At 30.5% G+C, this 22,284-nt stretch overlaps 1 protein-coding gene across 34 annotated transcripts in view; it reads right to left on the reverse strand.

Moving 5' to 3' along the window:
- The window catches only part of LOC139514704 (peripheral plasma membrane protein CASK-like), a 181,863-nt gene that overhangs the window by 3,457 nt on the left and 156,122 nt on the right, over nt 1-22,284 (reverse strand). For 13 of the 34 annotated variants that reach the window (XM_071304256.1, XM_071304248.1, XM_071304255.1 and 10 more), the window contains 11 exons: nt 15,346-15,537; nt 13,705-13,783; nt 12,933-13,018; nt 11,483-11,551; nt 10,128-10,217; nt 8,606-8,704; nt 7,976-8,126; nt 6,839-6,979; nt 5,684-5,764; nt 3,472-3,674; nt 1,774-1,878 (listed from right to left, as the gene is read on the reverse strand). In XM_071304256.1, coding sequence (XP_071160357.1) covers nt 1,774-1,878; nt 3,472-3,674; nt 5,684-5,764; nt 6,839-6,979; nt 7,976-8,126; nt 8,606-8,704; nt 10,128-10,217; nt 11,483-11,551; nt 12,933-13,018; nt 13,705-13,783; nt 15,346-15,537 — 1,296 coding nt within the window. Of the gene's footprint in view, nt 1-1,773; nt 1,879-2,531; nt 2,613-3,471; nt 3,675-5,683; nt 5,765-6,683; nt 6,730-6,838; nt 6,980-7,975; nt 8,127-8,605; nt 8,705-10,127; nt 10,218-11,482; nt 11,552-11,937; nt 12,031-12,932; nt 13,019-13,704; nt 13,784-15,345; nt 15,538-22,284 lie in introns of all 34 variants that reach the window. The other 21 variants (XM_071304269.1, XM_071304264.1, XM_071304268.1 and 18 more) reach the window with 5 other exon arrangements.

Consider the following 22,284-nt stretch of genomic DNA (forward strand, 5'->3'; position numbering starts at 1 on the left):
TTATGCAAAATCATAATTTGATGTAAAGTACTTTTTCCTTTTTATTATTTTGTATAATTGACTTGGTCTCATGTTTCTTGTCTAATTGTTCAGTTTTATTTTATTTTGTTTCATGATTTACCCTTACAGTGGATCCAACATTTTCAAATTTGACCTTTCAAAATGTTAAAATCCAAACAAATCTGATTAGTTTAGAACTGTACCGTTTGCCCAAAAGTCAACTCCTGACCCAAGGCAATGTTTAAACATGACCCTGTGACCTAAGGGGGATACCTTATTGAACTCCCTAGTTGTAATCTTTCATATTTTATTCTGCCTCATGATTCGCTGTTATATTTTATTCTGTCTCGTGATTTCTCCTAATGGTTCTCTGTTATATTCTATTCTGTCTTGTGATTTCCCCAACTGGTTCTTTGTTATATATTATTCTGTCTCATGGATTCCCTTAATATATTTTTGTTATATTCTATTCTGTCTTATGCTTTCTCCCTATCAGTTCTCTGTTAAATTTTATTCATTCTTCATTCTTTTCTGATGTGTGTTTTTCTGTCTCATGAATTAGATCTAATCATATCTGTATTATGTTTTAGCACTAATCATTAACTGGTCGCGTTAGCTGTCTTGTGTTTTAGCACCAGCTATATTTTGGTTTTGTTCTGTCACAAGATGCACCCTAAATAATTTTCCTGAATGTCTATCAATCCCTAATCATAAACTATGTGGTATGATCCATCTCTTTATTATTTTCTTGTATGTATTTTTCTGTCTAACAGGCCATTCTGATTACTTAGCTAACAATTAACCCAATACATGTATTCATTTGAAAGTCTATATTATGTTTTAATATTCAAGGGTTAAGTGAACAATACATAAAAAGTAAAGATATGGTATAAGAAATAAAACCAAAATCAACAGCATGTCTATCTTGTAAAAAAGAAAAGAAAACTGATACCAGAAACCCATTGCATGCTTACTTGTAAATTTCCATATGTATATAGTTATGTGCCAAAAGTCAACTTCATGGTAAAAATTAAATCATGTATTCTTTTAATTTAATAAGGTTTATTCTGTAGTATGTTCCAATTTAAACACAAACCTGAATTTTGACCAGAGTAGCTTAAAATTTACATTGGCATTATTTTTTAACCACTATAAACAAATGAACAGTCACTATTGGCACTCCACTATATAAATACAAAACATCTTTCACAACAACTGTATTCAAATTGCTTGTAAGCACAAAAAGTTTCATTGAATAAAGCATTGGTTGTATTTAATTCAGTTAAAATTTTGGACAATGGGAGATAACTCCAATTTCTAAAGATGACTGTTAACAATGATATCATTTATATTTTTAGAACAGATATAAGATTCCTGCACCTTTCAAAAGTTATGTAATTTCTCGAAAGGTGTAACATTGTTTTGTGACTTGAATATCTGAGAATATATTACATTGATAAATTTCTAGAACTTTTCATGGATAGGATGTGTAGAATGTTATGATCAATGCACTATATTTTTTGTATCAAAAAGATAGTCATAAGCCTTGGAAGATTTAGATATCAAGTCAATAACATAAGGTTTGATTGCATTTCATGTAATCTTTACCCAATTACAACACACTATCTCATAGTTTGGTGTGCTGACATGCCAGGACTTTGAAGTCTGTAAATTCTGACTTACTGGTACCTATCACTACAACAAAACAGACAAGACACATCTTCTACAAGACAAGACAAGACAAGACAAGACAAATCTTCTACAAGCACTTACATTGACATCTTTGGATTTATGATGTGGTAAAATTTCAAAAATCCTCGGTGCTGCTATGAACACAACATATGGGGCAAATTCAGCAGTGCGCAATATTTTCAAAGCCTTCAATGACAAAAGACAATAAAAATGCATGCAATGATTGACAATAAATATATTTATCAAAGTGGAAATTCTGCAAATCCTTCTGTTATAATAACTTTCATTTTTTTGAGAACACTGGCATTCTAAAATGCACTTATATGTGCATTGAAAGGACATCGAAAAGGCAAAGGCATACAGAAGATAATTTGCAGAATTCTCAAATGGTATTAGTGTAAAAACAATATATCTTCATGCACTGAAATAAAATGTGTAATGACATAAAAAGTAAACAAAGACTGAAAAATACTACATATTAGTGAAAAATCCAATCATTCAATTTCTAGTATCAAACAAAGTACTTCATTCCAGCTAATGAAATATACATTTAAACAAGCCAAAAGTCTACACAAAATATATCTCTGTTAGAGTCTGTTATAAACTTTAGTGGAATTTTTGTGAAAAATTTGTTGAAATAATTTTATAGAATGCTTAAGAAATGTGTATGTTTCCAAACAATCTCATGATTTTATTCAGTACAAAAACAAATTTTGATTTTATTTAGACATAGTTATTTCAATTCTAATCTGATGTTAAACTGAATGACTGGATATACATCTACAAATAAAACACCGTTGTATTTCATGGTCGCTTGACACCACCAAACAAATGTTTACCTCATGTATTGCAGCTATTGTAGGTGCTGCTACGAACACCACAATTGGAGCAAAATCACCTGTTCTTAATACTCTTATTGCCTGTAAAGTGTTATGTTATATTTTAAAACTAAATATGTAATTAAGTTTATAGTTGTAAAGATTCTAGATTTTTTTTTGTAGAGTTGTCTGGCATTCTATTTATACTATAACTCCGACAGCCTATGCCTCTTTACATATGAATATAAGTTCAAGTTTCTAAGGTACAAAATGACTGAATGATTACAATAATTTTGCTCATTGATTTGGAAGTTTTTTCCAAAAATTGCCTGGTGTTTCAGCTGTGCAACCAGTCGACCAGTATACATGTATATAAAGGTAGAGCAATGATAGAAAAGTTCTTCTCTATTTTCATTACAGTTGAGATTAATTAATGGAAAACACAGTACATACTCATTTGTTTACTTTGGAGCCTTACTCATCTACAAATTATTTGTATAGGAATTAAACTGCATTACATTCCCAGTTTGTGCCACAAAGGTCACATTCATAGAATTGTTGTAGTGAAATCACTGTTAAAGGCAACTAATGTTAATCACAAGTAATCTTTAATTTGGTGCTGATTCATGTAAACAATTCAACAAAAGTTGAATATGATTTAAATATTCTTGAATTGGTAAGTTTTACTTTAAAACATGTGTACATGGACTTAGTTCAAATTTCCATAACAAAATAATTGGAAGAAACTTGTTACATATAACTTTTATAACTAGATATTTAAAAAATATTTGAAACGGTTTGGAAAGTTAATTTCAACTACAGTTGTCATATGTGAATATGAACTAAAATCATGTATTAAATCATCAGTTTCTGGATAAAAAAAAACTTTAAAAGAAAGTCTGCGTAAAGAAGTCCAAGTCATCAACCCCATCAAGCAATTGTTTCTCAATAAGTTATATACCTGTGGTTCCACGTCAAGAATTGCCATTTGTGACCGTACATGAATTTGTCTAATTGTTTCTAATTTTGTTCCATACATGGCATCATCATGTGTACCATATTCTAAATATTCATTATTAGCAATGTCTTTCATCATTTGTTCATGTGTTACAAAAAAATAATTTTTGCCATTTGTTTCATTTTCCTTTGGCGCTCTTGTTGTATCTGGAAACAAAAATAGAATTTTTATGTTTAATAAAAGAAGATAGATTCTATCCATAATGAATGCTGGTTTTGTATTTTATAACTTTCCTCTTTTCTTACTTTTTATATTTTTTTTTTTTTATCAAATTCATGCTTCATATATCATGCCTTCAATATATCTGTAAAGCATATATATATATGTCGTGTACAAGTTGCGATTTTGTACAGGTTATAACATGTACAAAGATATTGTACATGTTATAACTTGTATAAAGCAAAAATACAAGTTATAACATGTACAAAAGTACCCCATACATGTTATAACCTGTACAAAATATTGCTTAAAAATGTTTTTAACTTGTACAAAATCAAAAAATAAGGATATTTTTCTATTATCGCAACAGATGATATTGACCTCAATAACATTTTCATAACTTTTTTATTATTCCTTCATGTTAGTGTGTTTGTTCCTTTTTGCTACAGTTGGGTCAATATCTTTAATTGTTTTTACATAGGCGGTAATGGTAACGTTTTTTCCTGTAGCTCAGTCCATATCGTAAACTTGGATAGCTCGTTAGTAAGCTGTGACATTTTCACAAATGTGGTTAAATTTTCGGGGTACAAAGTGAGATTACTTTTCCCGTAAATTAGCATACCCCGAACATCCTTTTGTGATGTGGCTCCTTGTGGTAAAATATCCTCTTTTTAACACAATAAGTTCTTTGAAAATTTAATACTTTGAACACATTTATTCTATGTTCCTCTACTTTCCTAATCACCACAAATGGTTAAGTTCAGTCATTTGTAAAAATTAGAAACATATCCAATATCACTACACAGAGATTTTTTCTTTACACTGTCTTATGATCCTCTTATGACTATCTATGGACATATCTATATTTGATGAATTATAATTGTGAGTGTCCACTTTGAGAGCAATAGTAAAATACTTTCATTCTAGTTGACACTAAAAGACATAAGAGGATTGTCAGGATAGATGTGTTTACAAATAAAATTGAGAATTGAAATGGGGTATGTGTCTAAAAAAAAACAACCTGCCCGTGGAGCAGACAATATCCAAAGGCCACAAATACATGCTTTCAAAGTAGAGGATATATATTTAAAAAATATCAAAATGACATTCGCCTCATGCAATGATCTTATAGTTTATAAACAAAAATTGAGTTATAAATTTACATAAGTCATGTTGTAGGCCAAAAATGTTGAAGAGTAGATCCAAAGATATTGATAACGAAGCGTGGTCCAATGAAAACTATTTCAGCTCTCTCTTACTTTTACAGAGTAAGCATATACGACATTGTTTTAGTCTTTGCACGCTATAAATTGAGAGGGAGGAGTATTTCCCAAAATTATTAAATTTTTATGGAGTTTATATTTATAAAAATTCCAAATTTTTTGGAAGAATTTAGTTACTATATATAGTATCTAACGTAATTGTCATTGAGGAATGCAAGCTTTTAGTAAATAGTTTCACACTTATTTAAGCCATGATGGACTGCATAAAACATACAATTACATGAAAACACATTTTGCCAACACAAGTCATGAAACATATATTTCTGAAACTTTGTGATCATTGTCCTCTACAGAAAAAGACACGTTCTGGCCTATTTATTGTTGTTCTTTATGCATTGGTGAATTTAAATGTATATTTTACTTTATTTTAAATTTTGTACAAGTTAAAACCGTTTTTAAGCAATATTTTGTACAGGTTATAACATGTATGAGGTACTTTTGTACATGTTATAACTTGTATTTTTGCATTATACAAGTTATAACATGCACAATATTTTTGTACATGTTATAACCTGTACAAAATCGCAACTTGTACACGACATATATATATATGATAAATACTAATCTCCTTGAGAGCATTTGTTTGGAAATAACAATTGATCAACTATGATAAAGATTTAAAAAAACCTTTAGTTTATTTCATAGCTCATCTACAGTAGCAATTATAGCTCACTAAATGAAGTTACGTCGTAAAGGATATACACACAACTTACGTGGTATAGGATATGCAAAGCGCTCAGGATGACTTGTTATTAATGTATTTTTTATATGTCTTCTTCCAACACCATGAGCACCTATCAAATATAAAATAATATGTCAGTTTACTTAAATATACACCAAACCGTCATTAGAAATTCAATGTTTATATTGTTAAAATATACACCAAACCGTCATTAGAAATTCAATGTTTATATTGTTAAAATATACACCAAAGCGTCATTAGAAATTCAATGTTTATATTGTTAAAATATACACCAAAGCGTCATTAGAAGTTCAATGTTTATATTGTTAAAATATACACCAAAGCGTCATTAGAAATTCAATGTTTATATTGTTAAAATATACACCAAAGCGTCATTAGATATTCAATGTTTATATTGTTAAAATATACACCAAAGCGTCATTAGAAATTTAATGTTTATATTGTTAAAATATACACCAAAGCGTCATTAGAAATTCAATGTTTACATTGTTAAAATATACACCAAAGCGTCATTAGAAATTCAATGTTTATATTGTTAAAATATACACCAAAGCGTCATTAGAAGTTCAATGTTTATATTGTTAAAATATACACCAAAGCGTCATTAGAAATTCAATGTTTATATTGTTAAAATATACACCAAAGCGTCATTAGAAATTCAATGTTTATATTGTTAACAATTGATTGATATCAATTACTTTTTGCAATGAAACTTTGCATCATATCCTTGCAGGTGAAACAAACTGTAGTTGTCTCATTGGCCAAACATACCAGACAGATTATGCATCTATTATTTGCAAATAGACATTAAGCAGACAAAAATCAACAATAAATCATTTACTTAACTTTTGTATCTAAAAACCTAACAGATTACACTAATGTTTTCCTCAATACATAGAACTAGGAACCTTTCCAATAATACATAAAGGTACGTTTATATTACTAGGAACTTTATCCAACGATATAAATGTTTTCCTCATAAAAGCAGGTAATTTGCCTAGGAACCTAACCCAATAATACTAATGTTTTCCTCATAAAGGCAGGTAATTTAACTACCTACCCAATAATACTAATGTTTTCCTCATAAAGGCAGGTAATTTAACTAGGAACCTAACCCAATAATACTAATGTTTTCCTCATAAAGGCAGGTAATTTAACTACCTACCCAATAATACTAATGTTTTCCTCATAAAGGCAGGTAATTTCACTACTTCTTCATATGTTACTAAATCTAATTGGTCAAATATGGAATTATGTTTTGCTAAATATTTGTCTTTTTTCTTCTTTCCAAACCAAGAACAATGTACTGAAATACAAATCAAATATAATATGATCAAATTATCACTTTAAGATTCAAATCTTACTATTTGAATGTTTTCATGACTCAAAAGACAGACAGCAGTAGGTTTTTCTGTGAGATGTACAACTTTATGCGAATCATTGTGGAAATAAGAACATTATTGAATTATCTTCCTTTATTTAGTTGTGGAAGACAAGACGTGGAAAGTTTTAAATTATCCTCCCTTTATTCTCTCTGCAAAAAGACAGTTAAATTGATTTTGCATTTTGAATGGGACAAATGGACTGCCCTCCAGATAAGCTAAAGATGGTACCTTGTTCATAAAAGTGAACTATATTTTATAAACAGATCTTTCACTTTTTTCTACACAGTTGTGATTATTACAAAGATCAGAACAGCTAGAAGCATATCTAATTTAAAACATATTTGGATAGTTTATTCATTGTTGGATAGTTTTCTCATTGGCTTTTGTACCAAATCTGGTGTTTGTACATCTATCATGTTGCCTTTTACCTTATTAGGAAATTTATTTATTTTTCTGAGAAAAATTTCAAAACTTGACAGAAAAAAATGATATCAGCTTTGTAATTTGTATTACATGGTATTGTTGTTTTCCCTTTTTATTGGAATTTGAAACCTGATGCATCAATATCAGGATTGTGTTACAATTCACAACATTCAAAATGTACAAGCTGTTCAACTTTTGATGTATTAGTCAGATAATATATTTTAAAAACTCAATACTATCCCATTCTATCATTTTGAACTCTATTCCAGGGAAACCACATTTATAAGTATATCAAGAACTTTTGGTTCCAATTAATGAACCTTATTAGGAGTACATGTATTAACAATAACCTTTATAATGAACTCTGGCAAGAGTTGAAGACTTTTTTCCCCTAATGGGACCCCCACTCCTTTTCAACAATAGACATATACAGCGGAGATAACTTCAACAATTCTCCTCCCTGTCTTTTATAACATTGAATTATTCAGTCTTACCAGCATTTTCTTTGAGTTTTTCTCGACTAGACACTGTTGTCCTCCATTCTTGGAGTTCTGGAGAAGGAATTAACCCTGCGGGGTCAGTAGAGTTAGGCGATGTACCAACTTTTTTGGCTTGCCACCAATTGGAATCATCTTTACTAATAATCTGAAAGGAAATATATATTTTATTTAGCATTAGGCTAAAAGTGTTAAACATTACCCTCACATAGATATACTTGTCATCAAACAGGTCAGGAACAGCAATTAGTATAAAATGTAACTGGTGCTTTGGGGGTTATCAAATATTAACATGTTATTTTAAAAGTAATTACATGCTTTTACATAATTAAAATGCTTATTTCAAATCAAAGCGTAACAAATTTTACTCAAAATTGCAACAGAAACATACAAATGTATAGGCAATTCATTTCATTAATGAAATATTACTTATAAATAAATATAATAACAAGACTTTTGTTTACATTTACAGTTAGAGTTGTCTCCCATATTATTAACTTCACTTCACTTGGTTTATGGAAATGACTTTTTACCTCCTGTAACTATAACATGTACAAGTTGATCTCACTTACTACTACCTGTAATAATAACCTGTGTAAGTTGACCTTACTTACAATGACATCTTACCTGTAAAACATCTCCAACTCTAAAAGAAACACCAGCTTGTGAACAGGGAATCAGATCATCATCCTCTGGGTTATAATCAAATAATGCTCGAACATATATCTGGAAAGATATAGATCACATCCTTCATGTCATTACATGATAGCTTTTAACTTTATTATGAAAAAAAATTGCCATAATGTATGGAATAGTTCCTATAGATTTAAAAACAAATGATTGTTTTTTTTAGGTTTGAATAAATAGTAATTGCTGAATTTTCAGAAGAAAAGTTTTGTAACCATTGAAGAAAAGGACAACTGCTTTATTCAGTTGCTAATTTCTTGTTTTCAACTGTCTTTGAATTTTTAAAGTTTATATCCATCCACTATAGTTTAAACTGGTTTTTTTTTCATGGAATATTTACCTCTGAATTGTCATGAGGGGCAATGACTTCTTCAGAAAGGAGTTGACTGATAATTTCAACCATGTGGACTTATTTGTCGATCGTGACTTACTGAAAATTTGGCTGTGATAAGATTCGGTTTACTGGTAATACACAACATTATGCACATTTTCAGTCCTTCATTTTTTTTTTATATATATAACAGTTGACATGCTAAAAGACATATCATTTTACACCTATGTTCTATTTTAAGCTTTGTATGTTGATTGACAGTAGGGTTCATAGTACACATGTTTCAACTAGATACCCTTGGACTAATAATGACCAAGTTTGGTTCCAATTTGCAGTTTTCAGTGGAGTAGATTTTTTGTAAAAATTAAGACAATGTGATTGCTGTTTAAAAACAACAGATGACAGCATAAGTTATGTATTTGACAGCAAGATGCAACCATAAATAAAGAAATATGTTGATTTTCATACTGAATCAACAGTAATGAGTTCTAAAAAATACATCTCAGATTTTAAGAAGAGGCTAATGGAAGCAATTACTTTATTCAGAATGTATAAGTTTTTGCAGCCCTCTATTAAAATTTTTTACTATGTGATACAGCATTGCTTTACTAGAAATCTATGTATAGTTATGACAATCAAATTAAAATGTGTGGCAGTCTAAGATGACATGCTTGTGAATGATAAGTGTGCAGCAAGTCAGAACTTAGAGCTTGTCACTGAGAGAAACTGATAATTTTCGAGCACATACCATAAAAACATTTAAGATTTATTTTAACACATGTAAAGCAATTGTAAACACTGTATTAGATAAAAACAAAAACTAAAAAAATATCACGATTTCATGGGAAAACAAATAACACAAATTAATTCTTAAAAACAATTGTAATCTAAAATTATAACTCATCTGATAAATTTTTTCACTATTTCATAAATTTAGAGCCAATTATAATTTTTCAAGCACTGTACATTGAAATTGAAATATTCCTTCCTCACCCTATTCGGGGTGTTTTCACTACTGTAAAAGACTGAAAATTGTACATATAAGAGCACACCAACAAATGGTGGTAACACTGTTAAGACATGTTTAAAGCCAATCAAACCTTGTTAATGAGAACATGCTAGCATACTTACAAAAAGATTAGTAACCTCTTGTAAGTCAAAAACCTGGTTAATTCTAAGAGATATTGACTGCCCTTTCCACTTGGACACAACAAGGTTTGACTGTAATAATAAACCGGCATTATCTCAAAAAGTTAAATGAGATAAATAAAGGAGAAATATTGAATGTCATGTCAAAATATTGTTACGACCCTCCAACCTTGTCCTACCATGTTACGGCAATTTTGTATCAACTTCCGTTTTTTTTATAATTAATCATCAGTGCACTAGCTTGTTCCCTCCTTACAAAACAAAATGGTTGCACTAAAGAGAACATTGTGTGACATTCAATAAATGTCACAGTTTTATAACATATGTATGTACATTATTTATCCTTAAAAATAAAAACAACATCTTTAATCAAACAAACTAAATCTAGCAAATTGTATATACATGCATTTTTATACACAGTTTACATATGAGCATTTCCATATTAGAAATCATTTTTCTACATTTTAAACTTTAAACAAAACTTCAAAATAAAACAGGCAATCTTTATGTATCAATCTTGTTCATTAGATTCCATTCCCACACTACTGTCAATGAAATAAACAACACCTCACAAACAGTGTTTCATGAGATATTTTTCAAATTTGAATCACAAAATTTATGGAATAAACTTCAGTTTGAAAGTTTTCCTTTGTGTTAGTCATGTTTAACTCTCAGATTTATGAACTTTTCACAAAATTTCAAATTTTGAGATTTTTGCAGGATCTAACATGTCAATTTTTTTTGTTATGCATTAGAATCTAAGTAACAGTACTGTAGTTGAAAAATGTTGCTGCGGTCAATTGGAATTTGAATGTCATAAAAATCCATTTTACTGGCTCTGCTTCCTGTAGCTGGTAAAACTGCAAATCATCGACAGGCCCAACTTTTCAACTACAGTACTGTTCCTTATATGTAATTTGACTTGACTATTGCAGTTATTTAATGGATGCTCATATGAAAACTTACGCAAATTAGCTTTACTTCAATACTATAAAAAAAGACAACACAGTATATAGGATGTTCTGTTTATATTTCATAAAAGCTTCACATGAAGACACAGACAGAGGAAATAAACATCTATTTTTGTTTTGTCAAAGCATCAACATATTGCATTTAAATAGGAAATAATTAAAACATATTTGAAATGTTTGTTATTTAAGATATTTGAAAAATTCTCCTGTTTAAATGCAATCAGGTTGTATTGTGCCAAATATTATATAATTTACAGATTCTTTAATTATTCAACATCTTAAATTCTAAATTAGTAATATTTGGCACTATACAAGAAGACACAATTACATATTAAACAATGCCTTGACCCTATAATAATTACAAACCTCGCACTGGGCTGGGCTATTTCTATGACTGGGGACAATCTTCAAGCTGACATTCCCCCTGGCTTCTCTCTGAAAATGTGCCAATGGTGCAAAATATATTGTGACAACAACTGGTAAAAAAGCATATGTGTTTTATAAAGGATTATAAACAACATTCCTAGTGTCAAAATAAATAAACAAGTAATGGCAAATAAATTTTAATTCAGATTGCAAATTTTTGGTAAACCTTGAAATTAAATGAAATGCAAAATACCATTTAATAGTATTAGACATTTAAAATCTATTTGCCAATAATAGAAATAAATGATGACAACAGCAACCAATGATAAATCAGTAAAAAGTAAGGAATAGAATTTATGTGACAACATCAACCAATGAAAAGTCTATGACAACATTAGCACCAACCAATGAAAATGTCTGATTATATTGTACAACAACATCAACCAATTAAATACCTTTTTATGATTATTATTCATGTGCTGTTGAGCAAACAAGCCAGATGTTGCATGTGGTTGAACTTTAAAGGTCACATGTCCTTTTAAGGTTTTCTGTGGTGAGCAATAATATCAGATTTTATTCTTTCCATTGAATTACAACAGAAAGATTAACAGCTTTTGTATCTTAAATATTTACATATACAATGAGAACAAATATATCTGACACTTATTTATTGGAATCTTGAATTTGCTCATGAACAGATTTTCATTAATATTTTGACTTATAATCCCAAGCTAAAGAGCTTAAGAGTTGTACTTTTAATCAAAGGAAAGATATGACAAAGCGCTTGTAGCTTTTGTTTTAAATTCTACAATTTGAAACAAAGAACAGATTTTTAGGCAACAGTTTGGTTTACATGTCCCACAAGTACATCTTGTTTGGCCTGTTTGGACTTTATTGCTTATGTGTAATCCATTCAATAAGAAATCATCTCTGCAAATGTCTTGCAATAATCAGTGTGACAAACCTCAATAATAAAATGTCTCTAGAAGCCATGTTTTCTTTTCAGTAAATCAATATTTATTTGGGACCTCACTATTTAATTTGATTTGGGTATTTGAGAAATGGATGTAATCATGTAACTTTAACCTTGATAACCCTGATCAATGAGGTTGTGGTCTGGTGAATCCTGTCTGACAGACATTAAAACCTAAAAGGAACCCTGATGTACCAAATATAGTTATCCTATTATTCATAATAAGTGAGGAATTCACATGATAAAAAATACTACGAACCATGAAAATGAGGTCAAGGACAATTAACGTATGACAGACAGGAACTTTATAACATAAGGTACCTGCATCAAGGTGTTTTACCTTCTGATATCTAAGCTGCCAGATAGTAATCCTTGTCTCATATTCTAAAACTTTCATAAAAAACAAGACAGAAACTCATTAAGTTTAACTCGTCACTAAGTAAAAGTATGAATCTGATTATGACATGCATGTCTTACCAATAGTCGTTGTAAGTTGTCTACCGTCTGATTGGATACATTTACACCATTTATTTCTCGTATTTCATCTCCAACATGTAGTGTTCCTATCAAAAACAATGAAAAATTTAATCAGATAAATAAATTATATTTTGTGTACATGTTCACAAATCAAGAAAAATCAGAAATGATTTTACTTCTTGGAAATTAATTCATTTGGATCAAATTAAGTCAAGCATCTTTTCTTCTATGTTAATCCTCAGTAGTTTCTTGTTGCAGCTCTGAAATCAATTAGAAATAGAAATATTTTTTGTTTCATTCATATGCAGAAAATTCAGGTTCTAAACTTGCAAGGCTCACATTAGTTTTGTTTATTTTGTTTCGCTGTAATAATCTTTGTTTCACTGTAATAATCTAACAATTTTTTTAGACGCTTCAGATTTTAACTTTCTTCAGCTTCTCTATAATCTTTCTTATCTACATGGCTAATATTCTTCTTTTGGCTTCTTAAGTTTTCTGTTATGTTTCTTTTGCTTACCAAACATGCAGCAACATGTTTTTTACAAGAAAATTTTAATATTTAAATTTTGAAACACTACAAAAAAATATTTTCTAAATTTTACTCTGACACAACATCTAATATTGTAGTACATGTGTTATATCAATAAAATTAATATTTGAATAAAACAAAACAGATGTCATTTAGCTTTGTTGAAATCAATTGATATGTCAAAGTGTTTGCTCATTGCATTCCTCTTGAGACTTCCAGTCAAACAAGAAACCAGACTATTACCTTGACGATGAATCATGCCTCCATGCAGAATCCTAGCAACCAAACATTTCCCTTGCTCTGTCACCTTTAATGTTATTCCCTAAAAACACATCAATTGTAAAAATAACGTTAAATCTCTAAATATAAATCATAATCAAAATAGTCCATTTGTTAATATTCATAAGTATGCTCTGGTGGAAGATAATCCTCTTGTGTGAATTAATCTGTCTTTAAACAAACCTATCAAACAAACCTTGACTTATTTGGGGAAAACTTTCCATTAAACCACACCATAAATTTTACATTTACAGAAAAATAAGAGTCAAATAATCCAAAATGATATATTTAACTTGATATAAATAAGTTTGCTGAGTGATCAATATAGACAATGAAGTTAAATATAGAATACTACTTCACAATGTTATGAAATATAACTGTTTGAGGGTTCATAGGGATAAATCTAAAATAAGGTTTTAAAAATCTGTATATCTGATAACCAAGAAGACTATAGTTATTAGATTTATCAAAAGAACTTTTTAATGCTGAATATAATTGTACAAGAAGAATTGTTTATTGGATTAAATACATCCATCATCTAACTGATAATTTTATCAACAAGAACTCTTTTTAGGGAAACTGCAAAAACTATCATAATGAAAAATAGAATGTTTCTTTTTGTAAATTTAATGGAGTGTAAAAGTGTTGGCTGAATTATAAGTATATTTTGTATGAGCTTCATACAAAATGTACTTCGGTCAACGCTTTTACACCCCAATAAATTTACAAAAAGCAGCATTCAATTCTTAAATAAAATCTTAATTTTGAAATGCCTTATTGTCAGTCAATCGAAAGTAGTTTCTTATAAAACATACAGTAATTTAATCATAATCCTTTGAGCTATTTTCCTAATGATTGAAGTTTAAATGTTTGGTATCTGCAATCAATAGATAGGTGGTTCTTCTATCTTGTATACATTATACTTAAATGTTTTTGAATGTTAAGTATAATGCCGAGTATAATTTATACAAGCTGAAGCACCACCTTTCTATGGATTGCAGATGTCAATCTTAATTACAGTGCTAGAGCAAATACTTATACAAACAAAGCAAGCTAGCCAACCAAACCTTTAATTTACAAGCATTAGGAAAATAGCTCTAAACAGGGAAAATTTATAAAAAATAATAAAATTTACTAAAAGAATCAAAATAATAGCTGGATATCATGAAGAAATATGGTGAAAATAGTGTACAGCTGAGATCTCAAAAAACATGTTTAACCCTGAGCCAGTCAGGAGCCTCTGGCCTATGTTAGTCTTTTTAAGTTAAGTATGAAGTCCATTATCCTGAACTAGTACATATTTTTGTTTTCGAGCCAGCTTAAGCACGCCTCTGGGTGCAGGATTTTTTCCATGTATTGAAGTCCCATGGGTGGCCTTCAGCTGTTTTTTGAACTTTGATCAGTTGTTGTCTTTTTGACTCATTTCCTATTTCCATTCTCAATTTTACAATGTTTTTTGAACTTAGATCAGGTGTTGTCTATTTGACTCATTTCCCATTTCCATTCTCAATTTTACAATATTTTTATTTCCATTCTCAATTTTACAATATTTTTATTTCCATTCTCAATTTTACAATATTTTTTTCACAAAGGTTAATCTCTTACCATAGGTTCATCTGTATTTTTTTGAAACTGTACCATTCTTACACGTGTGACATTGGAAGACTCCATTTCTGACACAGGGGTTTCAGGTTGAGAATCCCCGTTAAGATAAGGCTGAAGCGGTGGGGGAGTTACACGTACAGCATCCTCACTGTAGACTTCGTGGGCCACAACATCATGGGCTTGTAATAAAGCCTGAAAATGAAATAATGATAAGAATTAAAGTGAAGCAAACTTGAGCTTATAAATTTGTGAAACATATCATGTAATAAAACAAAGAAAATATTGCAATGATTGACTTCAAATTAGAAATACAAGCACCTGCTTGTAATGAAGTCTATAAAATAAATATTAGTGACAGAGTTATATTGTTTCATGAAATCATTACAGAGTAAAACAAGAATATGTCCACAGTTAATGGATGGCCCACCCACACTATCATTTACTGTGTTTAGTGTACCGTAAAATTGGGGTCAAAACTCTAACTTGGCATTAAAATTAGAAAGATCATATTATAGGGAACATGTGTACTAGTTTTCAAGTTGATTGGACTTCAATTTCATCAAAAAACTACCTTTACAAAAAACTTTAACCTGAAGCGGAACAGATGGACAAACAAAACAACGGACAGACCAAAAAACATAATGCCCTTAAGTGGGTCATAAAAAATTAGGCAAAAATTCTAGATTGTAATAAAATCTAAGACTATTTTGTCAGAATAAAAAAAATGTTCTCTTTTCATAGAAGATGTGAATCTGTCAATGCTTTAACTCAACAATATAACAATTCATACAAAATATGTCTCAGTCATTTCTTGTACTCACCAATAAAACTGTTAACAATTCATACAAAATATGTCTCAGTCATTTCTTGTACTCACCAATAAAACTGTTAACAATTCATACAAAATATGTCTCAGTCATTTCTTGTACTCACCAATAAAACTGTTAACATATCATATAAATATGCCTAAGTCAATGGGTTTACTCACAAAGAAAACTGTTAACATATCAAATGTAATGTGCCTTAGTCAATGGGTTTACTCACCATTAAAACTGTTATTACATATCATATGAAATATGCCTAAGTCAAAGGGTTTACTCAACAATAAAACTGTTATTACATATCATATGAAATATGCCTTAGTCAATGGGTTTACTCACCAATAAAACTGTTAACATATTATATGTAATATGCCTTAGTCAACGGGTTTACTCACCAATAAAACTGTTAAAATATCATATGTAATGTGCCTTAGTCAATGGGTTTACTCACCAATACAACTGTTAACATATATGAAATATGCCTTCGTCAATGGGTTTACTCACCAATAAAACTGCTAACATATCATATGTAATGTGCCTAAGTCAAAGGGTTTACTCACCAATACAACTGTTATTACATATCATATGAAATGTGCCTTAGTCAATGGGTTTACTCACCAATACAACTGTTAACATATTATATGTAATATGCCTTAGTCAACAGGTTTACTCACCAATAAAACTGTTAAAATATCATATGTAATGTGCCTAAGTCAATGGGTTTACTCACCAATAAAACTGTTAACATATCATAAGAAATATGCCTTAGTCAATGGGTTTACTCACCAAGAAAACTGTTAACATATCATATGTAATATGCCTAAGTCAATGGGTTTACTCACCAAGAAAACTGTTAACATATCATATGTAATAACTTCTAAAAGGACTCATTTGATAATGTAGGTGGAAATATGAAGGAATAATATGAACACTTTACCCCTGTGCTCTTTTGAAAATCCAGTAAAGCCTTTTTTCTTTAATTGACGGAAATATAGGTCATATTGAAAAAACAGAAAGTGAAGACATCTATTTTTATCCTCTCTCTATTGGCAAAATTAAATTGTCTCAGTTGAATTTGTACCATTTGTTATCCAATCATCCATTCTATTTGAAATAACTAATTAAAAACATACCTTACAGTTGAAGAAAAGAATGAGATTTCTTAACAGATACAAAATCATACAATCTCAAAATAATCACTTTCCCGATTGCTGTTATATTCCCCTGCGTCTTCTATGTCCTTAACAAGATCTTTTAACGTGACAAGTCGCCTGTTTATTGCATTGACAAAAGGTCTACATAATTAACAACTGTCATTCTTTACAACAAACTTGGATGAACAAAGGGTAATCTTATTGGTAGATTTTCATTCTCAGAACTTTTTTATCCACGTAATTAGTGAAAAACAGGAGGAATCCACATTTTTTCTTAATAAAATACTTGTTGTATATAAGTTCAGCCTCTTCAAGAGAGACAATTAATCATTATTTACACATGTCATCCATAATCAAATGATATACTTATTCATTGTAATAATGGATAGACTTTTTACATCCCTCAAGTCTTTAGAAATCTAATAAATATTGATTCAACCAATGACCAGATCTAATAAATACATTTACTGGAATATAATCATAGGAACAATGTAATAACGTAGTTAATCATATTCTTAGCAGACAGACATATAGATCCTTTCAGCAATCAATGCTAAAATAAAATACAATTTTACATCATTAAATGTTTGAGAAATTTTATTTTCATCATCTGTCAACCAATTATCGTTTATTCTCTGCCGTTGAGGGAAAACATCAATCTTCCATTTCATTTTATTAAGATTGAATAAACAGAACTTATTCTTCCAACTTTTAAATACTTATCCAAAACTGGGGCAGGCCTATTGAAGCATAAACAAGAGGTCTAGCCTACATGATATATCATTATACCATCCATATATATAAATTCAGAAATATATGCTTGCATTTATTCTTGGGATTTTGTCCTTTTAGATTAAAATGCAGTTTTATTTTTTGCAATACTGAACAAAATCCTGTTCATAAACAAAATTTATAAATATTGGGATTATATCTCTTTTAAAAACAGTGGATCAGTACAGGTTTTCAAACCCATCTTAGACCACAAATATAAGCGTTAAAAGCCTAGTAACAGATGGACAACCAGTATTTCCATGCCTCCCACATTTTCTTCTAAGTCCTACTTTTGAAGTTTATTATAACATGTATAAAAATTGCCAATGAGGCAGGCAACTCTCTCTTTCTCTTTCTCTTTCGTTCATGTTGTTTATTCTTTAGTTTTCTATGTTGTGTCGTGTGTGCTGTTGTTTGTTTGTCTTTTTCATTTTTAGCCATGGCGTTGTCAGTTTGTTTTAGATTTATGAGTTTGACTGTCCCTTTGGTATCTTTCGTCCCTCTTTTTCCACAAGAGACCAAATGACATGGTAGTTTACAAACAAACTGATAAATTGAAACCTGGTATCTTTAATGTGGACTATAAAAGCCTTAACCCATCTCCCATTTTACAAAGAAAAGCATATAAAGACTGGACTGATCTAGATCAGACTAATCAGTAACTGAGCTCTTACAATCAGAGATAAAATCAACCAGTAAAAGAATTGAACATTCTATGACATTTAGCTGTGTTGAAAGTTTTCAGACACATAAAATTGTCTTTCATATTACTGCAGCAGATATCAATGTCAATTTCTATCCATTACAAGATTGATCTGTCAATCAATTTCTGTGGGAACAATACACCAAAATTAAATAAATCAAGAGAAATGTACATTTCTGCGGAACAATATACCAAAATTAAATAAATCAAGAGAAATATATGTAGTTAGAAATATTAGATTGAAAGTAAATCTTTAGACCTTTCAATCTGAATCCAAATTAATTTTAAATCTTAGTATTTTTGTCTTTTTTTAATAGAAATGCAACATACTAATTTAAAATACCCAGACTTCTTCCAGTATTCAGTATCATATCAAAATCAACAACATTCGTTCTTTTCTTCTCGAGACTATCTACAGAAATCATCATGCAATAACATGTGACAATCTGGAGGACTTTTCTGGACCTATGACTTTTTGAAGAAACCTTCATGCAATAATATACTAGTGTGATAAATTATAGGACTTTTTTTCCTCATTTTAAATTTGACAAAAAATTGAACCACATTCCACAAATAACATGTCTGTCTAGATTGTTAGTCTTTATTTGTGTAGATTGGTTGCAGCGAACATCTTTCTATTTCTCTGCAGCAACTATACTAGTCTTCAACTGTCTGTGAAGTTTCTATAAAGTTAGCCTGTCCACATAAATTTTGGTAAATTCAGTCAAATAATAAGGTCCAATGTATCTGATTAAAACAATTTTCAACTGTTTATCATGTATCCATGATTTGTAAGTTATTTGTAAGCCTTTTTGGCTATTGAATATCTGTACAAATCTTGTTGAATCTGTCATGTATCTGTACAAATCTTGTTGAATCTGTCAAGAATATGTACAAATCTTGTTGAATCTGTCAAAATCCTGTTAACTCTGTCATGTATCTTTTCAAATCTTGTGGAATCTGTCAGGTATCTAAATAAATCTTGTTGAATGAGTCATATATTATGAGTATTTGCACAAATCGTGTAAAATCTGTCTAGTATTTGATTCAATCTTACTCAATCTGTCAGTTAAGAATCTGTACAAATCTTGTTTAATCTGTGAGTAGGCGTACATATTTTGTTGACTATGTTTAGTATTTGATTTTTATCTTACTCAATCTTTGAATTATCTGTACAAATTTGCCTTATCTGTCAAAATCTGGTTAAATCTGTCATGTATCTGTACAAATCTTGTGGAATTTGTCAAACATCTGTACATATCTTGTGGATGTCATGTATCTGTTAAAATCTTATGGAATCTGTCATGTATCTGTACAAATCTTGTTTAACCTGTCATGTATCTGTACAAATCTTGTTTAACCTGTCATGTATCTGTATAAATCTTGTTTAACCTGTCATGTATCTGTACAAATCTAGTGGAATCTGTCATGTATCTGTACAAATCTTGTTTAATCTGCCATGTATCTGTACAAATCTAGTGGAATCTGTCATGTATCTGTACAAATCTTGTTTAATCTGTCATGTATCTGTACAAATATAGTGGAAACTGTCATGTATCTGTACATATCTTGTGGGATCTGTCATGTATCTGTACAAATCTTGTGGAATCTGTCATGGATCTGTACAAATCTTGTTGAATCTGTCATGTATCTGTACAAATCTTGTTGAATCTGTCATGTATCTGTACAAATCTTGTTTAATCTGTCATGTATCTGTACAAATCTAGTGGAATCTGTCATGTATCTGTAAAAATCTTGTGGAATCTGTCATGGATCTGTACAAATCTTGTGGAATCTGTCATGGATCTGTACAAATCTTGTTGAATCTGTCATGTATCTGTACAAATCTTGTTAAATCTATCATGTATCTGTACAAATCTTGTTAAATCTGTCATGTATCTGTACAAATCTTGTTAAATCTGTCATGTATCTGTACAAATCTTGTTAAATCTGTCATGTATCTGTACAAATCTTGTTGAATCTGTCATGTATAAGTCTTGTTGAATCTGTCATGTATCTGTACAAACTTGTTGAATCTGTCATATACAAATCTTGTTGAATCTCTCATGTATCTGTACAAATCTTGTCGAATATGTCAAGCATCCATACAAGTATTTGTCCAGTGTCTGTCAAGCATCCATACACATGATTGTCCACTGTCTGTCAAGCATCCATACAAGTGTGTCCAGTGTCTGTCAAGCATCCATACACATATTTGTCCACTGTCTGTCAAGCATCCATACACATGTTTTTGGTCCACTGTCTGTCAAGCATCCATACAGATGTTTTTGTCCACTGTCTGTCAAGCATCCATACACATGTTTTTGTCCACTGTCTGTCAAGCATCCATACACGTGTTTTTGTCCACTGTCTGTCAAGCATCCATACACATGTTTTTGTCCACTGTCTGTCAAGCATTCATACACATGTTTGTCCACTGTCTGTCAAGCATCCATACACATGTTTTTGTCCACTGTCTGTCAAGCATTCATACACATGTTTGTCCACTGTCTGTCAAGCATTCATACACATGTTTTTGTCCACTGTCTGTCAAGCATCCATACACATGTTTTTGTCCACTGTCTGTCAAGCATCCATACATGTGTTTTTGTCCACTGTCTGTCAAGCATCCATACACATGTTTTTGTCCACTGTCTGTCAAGCATCCATACACATATTTGTCCACTGTCTGTCAAGCATCCATACACATGTTTTTGTCCACTGTCTGTCAAGCATCCATACACATGTTTTTGTCCACTGTCTGTCAAGCATCCATACACATGTTTTTGTCCACTGTCTGTCAAGCATCCATACACATATTTGTCCACTGTCTGTCAAGCATCCATACACATGTTATTGTCCACTGTCTGTCAAGCATCCATTCACATGTTTTTGTCCACTGTCTGTCAAGCATCCATACACATATTTGTCCACTGTCTGTCAAGCATCCATACACATGTTTTTGTCCACTGTCTGTCAAGCATCCATACACATGTTTTTGTCCACTGTCTGTCAAGCATCCATACACATGTTTTTGTCCACTGTCTGTCAAGCATCCATACACATGTTTTTGTCCACTGTCTGTCAAGCATTCATACACATGTTTGTCCACTGTCTGTCAAGCATTCATACACATGTTTGTCCACTGTCTGTCAAGCATCCATACAAGTATGTGTCCAGTGTCTCAAGCATCCATACACATATTTGTCCACCGTCTGCCAAGCATCTATACAAGTATTTGTCCACTGTCTGTCAATGATCTGTACAAATTTTGTAAACTAGTTTTTAAGTGTTTGTTCTAATTCAATACTTGTTTGATACCTGAATAAGGTTTTGTCAACTGCTAGTCTGTTCAGAGATTATAAGCATACATGATTTTACTCAGTACAAAGTAAGAATTTGAAGAAAGAAAGAAATTTAAGTGTATCATATGACTATTGTCTGTAGTGTATTTATACAAACCTATATAAGGCTCCGGGTTGAAGGCCGT

The sequence above is a fragment of the Mytilus edulis genome, chromosome 3, assembly GCF_963676685.1.
Source record: "Mytilus edulis chromosome 3, xbMytEdul2.2, whole genome shotgun sequence".
NCBI lineage: Eukaryota > Metazoa > Mollusca > Bivalvia > Mytilida > Mytilidae > Mytilus > Mytilus edulis.